The sequence below is a fragment of the Frankliniella occidentalis genome, unplaced genomic scaffold, assembly GCF_000697945.3.
Source record: "Frankliniella occidentalis isolate FOCC.00 unplaced genomic scaffold, Focc_3.1 Scaffold64, whole genome shotgun sequence".
NCBI classification, from domain to species: Eukaryota; Metazoa; Arthropoda; class Insecta; order Thysanoptera; family Thripidae; genus Frankliniella; species Frankliniella occidentalis.
This window is the reverse complement of record NW_026267194.1, coordinates 725,879-737,881: the sequence shown is the minus strand read 5'-3', so window position 1 is coordinate 737,881 and position 12,003 is coordinate 725,879. Positions and strand designations below refer to the sequence as shown.

At 48.7% G+C, this 12,003-nt stretch overlaps 1 protein-coding gene across 1 annotated transcript in view; it reads left to right on the top strand.

Annotated features, from left to right (window-relative positions):
- The first annotated feature begins 6,629 nt into the window (after positions 1–6,629).
- LOC127749544 (neural-cadherin-like) overlaps positions 6,630–12,003 on the top strand; it is a 28,462-nt gene continuing 23,088 nt past the window's right edge. The window contains exon 1 of the mRNA XM_052268124.1: positions 6,630–6,739. Coding sequence (XP_052124084.1) covers positions 6,686–6,739 — 54 coding nt within the window. The 5' untranslated portion in view covers positions 6,630–6,685. The remainder of the gene's footprint in view (positions 6,740–12,003) is intronic.

Below are 12,003 nucleotides of genomic sequence, written 5' to 3'. Positions count from 1 at the left end.
CTCCTCCCCCTCCTCTCCCTCTCCTCTCCCCTTCCTCTCTCCCTCCCCTCCTCCCCCTCTATCCTCCTCCGGCCTACCGGCTCCGACTCATCACCTTTATCAAGAGATCCTCCTATCCCCGCTTGCCTTCCTCTGTGCTGCTGCTGCTGCTGCTGCTCCTTCCTCCTCGGGTCCCATTGTACGTATGTAGGGCAGCGGCGGAGGCGGCGCGGTACCCTGCAAATACACACACACACGCGTAGAAAAGTGCGTGCGTGTGTTGTGTGAGCGAGCACGTCCGTTTAAAAAAAAAGAACACAAATGTAACACAACGACACAAACACACAGGTACGGTCTCTTCTGCTACACGCGCGCTTCACGCCGCTGTGGTGGTGCTGCTGCTTTGCGCATTTGTTTTTGTCTCTTCCTGCGAGTTGCGCGCCAACCACGCGAAAATTTGACTGATGTATCTGGTACATGGTGCACCAGTGACCAAGTGCATGTGTGCACTGCAGCAGTAGTGGAGCATTGGGTGCCTGTCGGAACCGGAACATGGGGGCAGTTGTTCTCACCGGCTGAGCAACATATGACGTCTACTACCACGCTAAAAACAATGTCTCATGTTTTGAGGAGAAAGGGAAAACTTTGAGGATCTCCCACATTTGAGGAACTCCTCAAATCTCGCCCCAGATTTTGAGGAACCTCCTCAAAAAATAAGGAAGAGTGACACATTTCTTGAGGAGACTTCCTCGAAATCTGAGGAGGAGCTTTCCACAAACCAAGGGAGTTCCTCAAAGTTTTCACTTTTTCCTGAAAAAATGAGACATTGTTTTTACCGTGACTGACGAAGGAGTGAAAAAATTAATAATCAGTAACAGGATGAGTGTAATGATACGAGGCACGCCTACCCTACACACGACACGCTGATAGTACCTCTATATATTTCTGTGCAGATGTTCGTGCACGTTGTACATGTGTTTCAGTGCATCACATACCTCCCCAATCTGCTCACTGCTTTCGTTGCTTGTGGATTGAGAATGATGTAGCCGGTGTCGTGGTATGCCTGGGATCCCCCCACCACAGGTGGGCTTCCCCAGCGTGTGTCCGAGCTAGCCTCCACCCGGGGTACAAATGTGCCTCTACGGACAAGGCTCTCGTATATCTTGCGCTACTCGAACACACCGGGGCTCAGGCGCGGCGACGGCAACGAAGTTGCCCCCCTCCCCCTCCCCTCTTCCTTTCCCCTCTCCCTCTCCCTTTCCCCTCTCCCTCTCCCTTTCCCCTCTCGCTCCCCCTCTCCTTCCCCCATGTCTCCTGCTTGCACGCTCTGCGCGGCCGACGCTACGGCAGGTGTCGCTGGCTGAGAGGGTTACTAACACAGTTACCGACTTGTTTTGAGTTGGTGGGAAGCTCCTTACAGACCGAGGGGGTGGGGGACAGGGGGACACGCTGCCGTATAGACGGTTGTGACATAAGACTGGTGTCGCATAAGATTCGCTCCACTCTCTCTCTCTCTCTCTCTCTCTCTGTCCCGCTCACTCTCTTGTCATTCTCTCTCTCTCTTTCTTTCTGTCGCCGTGGATGCGTCACGGATTCCGCCGCCGAGCAGCAGTAGTAGTAGTAGTAGTTGAAGAGAGCCCCGGGCAATTAAAAGCAAGTTGTTGGCTGCGAGTGGGAGAAAGAGCTTTCGGCGAAATGGCAGCTGCTCGAGCAGCGAGGCGTGGGGTGGGCAGGGGGGGGGGGGCACACTCAAGGCAAGTCCAGATGGATGTAATCTCACGGGACGTGAGGAGGCTCCCTCGTTTGGCCGCTCTGTTCAAAGAGAGGCGTATGGTCTTTGCGGGCCTGCCGAGTTGGACTTGCGGTGCTGCTCCCGTTTATTTTTCACAAAGCGAAACACTTGGCCCTATAAAAATTGATGAGGAGGTAACATTTGAACTTCAAAATCACCCCCATTAACGACGAGTTAACGAGTCTACGCCACGCCTAACCGCAGAAGTTGGCACCGTAGTGACTATACATTACACAAAACCACACCATTCAGTTTTGAAAAAACTAGATGTGCCAGGTCTAAACTGCATCGAGCGCAACTGCATCGTAAAAAGCCTCTTAAAACTGACAGCGTGTTTAAATTTGTCTTTAAATAATATCTTCAGGGACAGAATTGTACTGCAGAAGGGGTCTGTATCGCAGCTGAGTAAAACTGGGTGATTTTCAATTGAGTTTAAATAAATCGTCAAAAACAAGCGAAAAATAAGTCGGTCGCGTAGCCTAGTGGGTGTGTTACAACCAAAGGTTATACAACGTACCCGATGCTTTGCGCTTTGGCTCACAGGACGCGCCGCATCACGCCCAGTGGGGCAGCGAGGGCCTTGCCGATGTTCACGGCCGTGCTCCCGACGCACGCTCCAACGAGCATGAATCGGGATTCCCTTCCCCCCGACCCCGAAGGGCCTCCGTGCCTCCCTCGGGGGGGTGGGTTGCGAATCTGTTAGTACGAGAGAGAAAGAGAGAGAGATAGAGGCGGCCCTCTTAAACAAGGTGTAAACACAGAAAAAAGGTCACGCCGCAAGGGCGTCTTAATAATTTTTTGTCCACACGTTTAAGGCTTGTAAACAAACTGCCTCATTCACGGCTTACTGGTTTCTGCGGGTTTCTGTGAGCGAGCTACACGCGTACGCGCACGCATTTTATAATGCGCCATCTTTGAAGAAATTTCGTTTCATACTGGCTCATTAATAGTCCGTACACGGTAAAAACAATGTCTCAGTTTTTTGGGGGGAAAGGGATATACTTTTAGGAACTCTCATACTTTTGAGGAAGAGTCCTCCGATCTCGCCTCAGATTTTGAGGAATCTCAAAAAATAAGGAAAAATTCCGCATTTTTTGTTAATTGGGCTTCGTGTTACTTGGGAAAAGAGCAGAAGATGGGAGGGGGTGGGAGGCACTTTACACTCTGGTAGAGACAGTCTTTGGGCGCTGCCTTAAAATGTAGGGCGCACGACGAGCAGTCTCCCCCGCCCCATGCGCGTCGCACGGAGCCCCTGTGATGCGCGGGCTAGGCCGCCCGCCTGCACGCGGCCTGAGCGGGCGGCCTACCCCGCACCCCGCAGGCGGCGGAGCGCCGGCTGCTGGACGTGTGTACGATTGCGGGCCAAACGGACGAGAGTGAGAGAGAGAAAGAGAAAGAGAGAGAGAGAGAGTAAGAGAAAGAAAGAAGGGGGGGGGAGTCCAGAGTGGTACCCGATTGGGCTTTAAAAAAAGAGGAAGTAAAATAATAGATGACTGCTTCAGCCACGTTCGTTTAATCTCGCAGCTGCTAGGGATTAGTTGAGGCCCGCATTGGCGCACAAAAAGGCCATCATTTAAAATTATCGTGATATCGATGTTTCTGCTACTGCTCGCTACTGCTGCAGCGGTGACGGCACGCTGCTGTTACTGCTGCTGCTGCTGCTGCTGCTGCTGCCGTGGCGACTGTGCTGCGTGCGCCAAGTGCTGTGCCCGCCTGGTCCGCCCGGGCTGTCACCGCTACACCAGAGCAGCTCACAGCTGCACACACACGGTCCGCCCGGCGCGCCCTCGCGGTGGTGGTGGTAGTGGTGGGACACAGCCCCCCGTACCTTCTCCGTGCGCGCGTCCTTTGCCGCTGCTCCCACTATTTGGTCCCAGGAGGTGGACCGGCTCCTTGCTCGAGTGTGGTGTCGTATTTCGCGGGACGTTGTCGCTCCTTTGAGACTGGACCCCCCTTCCCCTTTTCCGCTTCCCCCCGCCCCTCTCCCTCACGCTCTTCCTCTACGGCGTTTCTCCCCCTACCGCATGACATATTTGAAGGCATTTGACATTGCATACACCACAAGTACTTTAAAAGTTCACTACGCGGAAATTTGGCGATTCCTTGGGGTTCCGAGTTTCAATTTTTTCGTGTTTTTTCCTGTCAAAGTTACACCGTGTTACACTGTGTGTAAATTTAAAACGTACTTTTTTCGACTTTTTGGCATGATTGGGGTTGGGGTTAATTTTTGAGTCGTCAGTTATTTTTTAATTATTATTTTTTTTTTGCAAACGTGTAAGCGCTCAGACAGACTCCGACATTCGTGAGACTAAGAAGAGGTTCTGTAAAGCCGTCTCTAGCTGACTGTGTGAGCGCTGAAGAGTCCTGTAAAGCGATAACGAAAAGGGGGGGCATGGGAGCTGGAGAATTCTCCCGTTCTCGTGAAATTGCGGGTCCCTGCGTTGGACGGGGCCGACCCTGTGAGGAACACCCCAGTTGTCACTCGTCCCGCCGGAATGGAGAGAAAATCGTCTTGCAGTCGTCCTTCTGAGCGGCGGCCCGGTGGCCCGGCCAGCAGCAGCAGAGCTCTGCGGCCTTCAGCCTCACCCCTCCTGGCCCACTGAGGGACCTTGTTCTCCGCGCTCGGAGCCTTCCAGCGCAATATGGCGCGACGAAATCAAATTAGGCTCAACGCAATAAATGAAAATCGGGAGGATAAAAAAGATAAGAATAACTTTTGGAGAGCTGTAACGCCCGTCATATTGACGGCTGCTGGTACACTTGTATCAATAGCGGTGCCAGCAGTCCCCAAAACTCGTACACTACCGTCATCTGGGGCTACTTTGGCCCACTTTTGAACTTTGAGCCCCTGTGGACTTAAAACCAGGTGTCCCAGAGATGTGAGTTTTTGGCATGAGTCAGGTCTGTGGTTCGACTCGACAATGGGCCTACCAGAATTTTTTTAAATGCATCTGGCTCTTTATAAAAAATTAAAAATGGGGTGGGCAAAGCCGCCCCCGTCGGAGGGGCCACTTTGGCCCATCTACTACTTTGTGGTCTTTTCTCCACATTACCAAGTAAATTCACCCAGATTCCATTTCTAGACTATCTCTAAAGCATTCGATGTCTATTAAGTCCCAAATTTGAAATAAGTTTATGCTCTCAAGTCGAAAAAATCTCGATATTTTTTCACCAAGGCATTTTTGCACCATTTTTCATGTATTTGTGATAGGAATCGTAGAAATCAATAGAAATTCGTGTATTCCTGAAAAATATTATCCCAACCGCTAATGTCGTCTATGAGTTACATAAACACATTCAAAAAAGGCAAAAATATTTTTCCCCTGAGGGTCTGTACATCAAAACCAACGTGGCCAAAGTCACCCCGCTCACGTCCTCAAAAGTGCACTACTTCTTCTTTTTCATCTTAGGTCACAGCCATGGTCAGATAGAGGCCGGAAAAAATTATGCACGCCTACCAGACACATATACCAACCAGAAAAAATATACACTGCGGCTCTGGGACGTCCAGAACCGTTGGTGTAAATAAAAGTTTCCGGTTTACAAAAAAATGCTGAAATAATCAAACTGATAAAAAGCCATAAAATCGAGTGTAAATAGGTCGGAGGTACGCTAGAAGCATTTTTAATTGTTAAAACATACATTTAGCTTCAAAACAAGACCAATAGCGACTTTCTATCTTATCTAGAACTTATTTTATACAGGATTGAAACAAAAATTCTGGGTTCGGGCCAAAGTCACCTCGCAGGGCCAAAGTAGCCCCAGATGACGGTACTACCTTGGACTTGGAAGTGACCACTTCTGCTTAAAAAGCAATAAGCTTCAATAAATAGCTTTGTTTTCCAATCGGGAGTAGTTTGCTCTAAATGCAACGAACGGGACATTTTCCCGCAGCTGTTTTGAGCGCCGCCGTGCCTCACTGTTAAAAATTGAAACAGTAATTTATACTACGCCGAATGGTCTGGTAATTTCTGGAGCAGTGTGATCCTGTAGGATAGACTGTACCTTATATACTGGAAGAGAGTTCTTTTCAAGCACGGTCAAGTCTGCCCCCCCCCCCCCTCCAACAAAAAACAAAAACAAAATCAAAACAAAAAAAGACCCAGATTCGAACAGATTATGACCGTAGTCAGAAAAGTAAGGAGCAGGATCCTGATGGATTTCTGTTTCTGGGTTACGGAATTTTTTTGAACAGTGGCTGCTGCTGTGGGTTTAGCGTTATTACCACCAACAGCGGAGGCAGCCGCGGACGTTCATCAAAATTTAGATTTAATTACGAGGAACGCCGGCTGATTTGCCGGTGAAGTGGGCCGCCTGTCTGTCTGCACGTCTGCGGTGGCCAATCTGGGCGGGGCGTGGCGGGGCGTGGCGGGGCGGGGCGGGGCGGGGCGGAGCACCCTGCTGGTAGTTTGGTGCGGTGCGCGACCCCATACCACCGCCGCCGCCGCCGCTCGGCCTGCCGCTGGCAGCCGGGGCCACTTGAACCGGACAGATATTACTGCAGACTGCAGGTGCAACGGGCGGGCAGCGCGGGCCCCGGTCCGGCCGCTTGCTGAGCTGTCCACTGTGATGTCCGCTGCTGTCCGTGAAGTGGACAGGGCGTTGGTGGTGGGAGCTAGTGCGCGTGGCTACGACGAGAAATATTGGGAGAGCACGTATTACGCTGCTTGAAATAAAAGTGTGTTGAGGAAATTTGTATTTAATAAGTTGTCTGGGCGTTCTGTTTGTGCCCTTAAGATGATGATCTTTCCAAACTATTTCAGAACGGTCTGAACCGGATCTGGAATCCATACTGTCGTGTGTGTTACTACTGTTGCATATCTGACGAGTGTGTTTCTTTCCTTGTTTGCAGCGTCGCGCATTCGATACGAGATCACGAGCGGTAACATAGGCGGCGCTTTCGCCGTGAAGAACATGACGGGCGCCATCTACGTGGCGGGCGCTCTGGACTACGAGACGCGCAAGCGGGTGAGTGGAGAGAGGACCAGGACGCACTGTGTCGCTAATATTAATATTCTCTTGTGTTCTTTGTTGTCGACTGTTGAAAAAATCTGTTGGGATTTCACGAAGCTTCACTAATAACCATAACCATACCTCTGGGAATTCTCCGAGGACTTCGTCCACGGAAAAAAGAAGTTAGCTCTCGCAACAAAAAATTTGTTACCACAACAAACTTTTTTGTTAAAATAGACATAACAAACTTTTTTGCTCTTCTAACTAACGTTTTAATAGGAGGAGCTACCCCTCTAGTTGTCCCAACGATTGGTTTAGTTCCTAAAACTAATGCCGACATCGTTGTGCCACGCGTAATTTATTTGTACTGCCAACTAAATCGCTTCATTGACATTGACGACTGAGTTAATTGCGTCGACCACTTGCTGTCCCTTGTCGGAACGAGTCCTCATTTTGTTCGGATGATCCAAAAATTTGTTGGCACAACCAATTCTTTCAGTTCTTCCAACGATATAACGCTTTGCTTCATGCAATCGATTGTTTTGCTACCGGATCAGATTTTTGCCGCTCTCCAAACGAAACACTCTAGTTCTCTGATCAATCGCTAGTCCGCTGGCGCACCAAAATACCGTCGACTGTAGTGGACTATAATACGACACGAAATCAGGTAGATGAGGCGAGTGACCCGAATCGATGCCCACCGAACCGAGCACCTACATGTTCACGTTAGCAAAGATTTGAAAACTTGAGAACAAAAATGCTTGTACAACAGCGATAGCGAGCCGGTCGCCCGCCGCCTCTCCCTGCAGAACCGGGAGAGCTCGAACCTGATTCTTATATTGCTGACACTCGGTAGACCACCCGCGCAGAACTGTATCGCCAGAGCGTTGAAGCGCCCCCTATTGGCAGCGCCAAAAATTGCTGGCCGTCTGGCCGATAGAGGGCGCTTTAGTAATTTTTGTGTGCAGTCTTGCGTGGGCGGTCTAGCTAACGACAATACCATCAGAGACCGGCCCTCTTCGTTTCGCATTGCGTGGCGGACGCCCGCCCACCGTCACCCGGACTGGACAAGCGACTAGATGTGCGCTGTGCGCATGAACTCTTCTGCTGCCCGTCAACCAATGGGAGAATTGACTTTTTTAACTTTATCATACTGAATTCAAGAGCCCCCCTCCACTCTACAACACATTGTGGCAGGTGTCAGCAAAAGAGAAATTGAACTCCCATGACTAAATTGTGATTCGAGACGGCAACAAAATAATTTCACTACTTCAGCACTTATCTGCGAGTCGTAGAAGCAAAAAGCTCCCGATTTCTTTCACTGATATTTTCGTTATCGGAGCAAACCCGTTCGTCATCAGAGCAAAATAATTCGTTGTGCCAATAGAAGCGCTCTTAACTCCGACTGCGTGACCAAATTCGCTACCGTAACAAAATTTGTTCGCTATGTCTATATTAACAAAAAAATTAGTTGCCAGAGCAAAATCTTTTTTTCCGTGTCATCTCTCTCTTTTTAAAATCGTTCAGAGGGGACGCATTACGAAGCGCCCACATGTCTACAAGCAGAATTCGATATCTTAAACGGACATCGTAAAACTTTTCAACACGTGGTATCCCGCGGATTTTTCGTTTAGCACTACTACAGGGGGCCGTTCGAAGAAAAAAAAAACTTTCGCAAGTTAACTCACGACTTTCTACTTCTTAGTGAAATACCAGCAGTTTTTTCCTATTCTTTTTTTTTGGACTCTGTTGTTGTTTATACTGCTTCTTTTCCTGTCAGAGCAAAGAGTTTACATACAGGTTGACGCAGCGCTGCTCGTGCTGTGCGGCTCGGAGAAAAACGAGTGGTTTAGTCGTATCATGTCGTCCCAAGTGACGGAATGTTTTCGGGTTCCCGTGGCAGAGTGACGACATGCCGACACACACACAGCCGTCAGCCCCCCCCCCCCCCACACACACACACACAGTGCAGCCTCACGTGTTGCGGGTCGCACTCCTCCTTATGCAGTCCGGCCCTGGACGCTGAATATGTAATGATGCACCCTGGTCGGTTGTTCGGGTGGCTCCGAGGCCCGACGCGGTGCCTCGCTGTGCTCACGACGACGACGACCCCCCCTTGCGGTCAACGACCCTCTCTGGGGCCCTCTTGGGAAAGGATCACCATCACGACCACGGCCCAGCAGCCTCGGGCCACCGCACATCACCATCATTCGCATCGTCATCATCAGTAGTTTGGGTACCGTGAAGGGCCCTCGGTCGGTTACATGTAACTGGAAACGCAAGTGTGTGTGTGAACGCCACGCACTTGTAAAGCTGTATTAGTGGCCATTTAGACACTTCAGCGGGTAAAGATGTGGATTTTCCTTTTAAATTCACACACTTTTGTGCCGTACAAATGGGGCGTTCGCACACCAACAGGTGCACTCTTATGTATTCTTGGCAACAAGTATTCCACAACTTGTTTTATTGGCTGAGCTTGCGAAGCCTTTGCTGTGATGTGGGGTGCAGAGGACTCTTTGGTCGTGTGTCTGTCTGTCTGTCTGTACTGGCCCACGTTTCTCTCAGACGGTAACTTCAATTGACTTCAAACTGCGCACGAAGCTTCAGTATAAGTCGAGACGTAATGAGTTTAGTTTAGAAGTTTGATATTAGATGTTTGAAATAAACGATCGTTTAATTTGAATTCATAGTTTGGTGGCGGTAGGTTGGTAGCACGGCGCTCGAGGGGAGGGGGAGCGCAAGTGGATCCTGCGCTCACCTCAAGACTTTCATACCTTCTCAGCAGTTATTTAAATGTCAGATAGTCAAACCGAGTGTTTTGTTTTTAGTTTTAGAGTTGCGGAACTTAGCCTGCGAAGTTTCGCGAGTGTCCGATGAGAAGGAACGAAAGTGATATTTGGAATGGTTTACGTGTTTACTTACGTAAGCTGGAGGGGGCGGGGGTAGTTGTTTGGGAGAAATGTGCAAAGGTAACTATTGCGTCGGGGTCATCTTGACAACAGAAAACGAAAATGTTTTATGCGCAAAGATGATCGGAATCGATTGGCAGAGTTATGTTCAAATGTTCAATAAAGTGTTAAATCGCCTCTGGCGGCCAAACGGTGCGTCGGAGGTCAATTCTGACGGCACTTTTCGTCTCTAACCCGAAGGGTTAGCGGGTCGTATCTCGTTGAGACGATCAAAACGCATCCCTCGAACGTTCAATTTGGACCAATTTGGCCATGGCAATCCACCCATCGTTACTTGAGGGCTAATAACTTCTCCATTTCGACTCTGATCGGCTCTGAGCATAAGACATTTCCTTTTTAATTCTACAAGAGTAATCTTAATCTGGGATTACACTTTTAATTTGATAACTTTTTAAAAATCCAGATACTTTATTGGAAGACAAAATATTGGTATTCACTCGTAGAATGACTAGAAGTCATTTAATCGTACAAAAAGACATCTTAAAGGTATCTTAAACTTCCACCTTTCTTTTTTTAACAGCAATGTACTTGCAAGGGACCGAACAATATAAGAGCCACAGTCGCAACTTAGTGTAGGATAAGCCGTTCAAAAGCAGAAAGAGATGTATGATTCTCTTACGTTGACTAGATTTTTCTAGAGCCATATTATTTCTAATGATGCTGAAATAAAATAATAAGAGAATTTAAATTACATTCTATGATAAGATATATTACAGAACTTTCAATGAATAAACTACAATGACTCGTTATCTTCAAAACGCCTCAGAGGGATCAGGTGAAAGTGAATCAAAGGATGAAAAATTATATTTTGAGTATGGGAGGTGTTTCAATACATTTAATGAGATTCAAATTAATATTATTTTATATTATAATTTCACTTCATGCAGAGGCAAGTGAGGGTATTGAATAGAATTTCTTTAGCTGATTGTGACAAGGGTTTGCCATACCCAGACCCAGAGTTATACGATATTTGTTTGTCCTACTGTTTGTTACATTGTAAGTTGAATCTGCTAACAGCTGTAGAAGTCAAAAGTCATCACACTCCCACTTCCAATTACTGAGAATTAAAAATGACATCTGAAACCGAACTTTCAAACTGGTAACAAAAAAAAACAAAAAAAAAAAAACATTGTGGACTATGCTAATAACTTTAGCACATCGATTTTGAGTGCCATTTTTTTTGTTTTGGTAATTTTTACACTTTTTCAGTGCCCCCCCCCCCCACTCACCCCCTCTCCCTTTTCCTGTTCTTCCCTGGCCTTCCATCTGTACATTACTATTACTATATTCCTTTAACCGTTTCATTTGAGAATTTTAGCACAATAACGACTAAAGCTCAGCCACTACGGGCTGCTGCACGTACTCCTACGTTTACAGTGTGTGCGACATTCACACACTTGGGTTTCCGGTGTGCACGCAGAGAGCGCCAAAGGGAGCCGGTGGGGCTAGTGCTTTTAATTCGAGAGTTTTGTGTATCCGAGGGGGTTCGAGGGCGGACTGGGGCGGTGGTGGTGGTGGTGGCGCCGGCTCTCCCGTATCGCTTTTGTTAATTTGGACAGGTACTCGGGTTGCTAGAAAGGTTCCGCGTCCATCGCGGCCGTGCCAGGTGGCGTGTGGTGGTGCGGGCTGCAATGTGGTATGGGTCTGCTGCTGCTATGGGCGGGGCAGAGGTTGCCAGCTGCGGATCCCGCGCCGCCGCACCCAAGAGTTATGCGCATGGGAATTGGGAATGGGCGGGGGAGGGGGGGGGCAGTAGTACCTCCCCTTCGGATAGCAGCAGCACACACAGCGAAAGACAGAGAAGAAGTAAACACAAAGAGAAAGCAAAAAACGAATCGCGCTGCGCGCGCGTTCTAATTATCAAAAGGGAATAATGGCGAAGCAGTGTGGTGGTTGTGCAAGTCGGAAAATCGGCAGCAGTCATTTGAGCCGTGTGCCCTAACCCCTAACGGCATAAGCGCTCTTTTTGATGTCTTTGTATGGCAGCGCAGGTGACGAGTGCGCGAGGTGAGATCCGAGCTGGTGGCGGCTAATTTGAATTTAATTGCTGGCCCTTTGCCACTTCAGCACCACACACTGGTCTCCATGTTTTCGGGTATGTTTTTCACGCCAGTAAATACCGCCAAAAAGTGAAAACGTTTTTTTGAAGTGTATTTTGGTGTCGCGAAGTTACTTGGGGAATTGCAAGAGATAAAGAAATCGTGTAAAGACTTCGTCGTCAACGTCGTCTGCTGCTGCTGGCACGGCAGAAGCAACCCTCACAACTTTTCTCTCTGAAACTACCACCATCCTCACCTCCCTCTCCCCTTC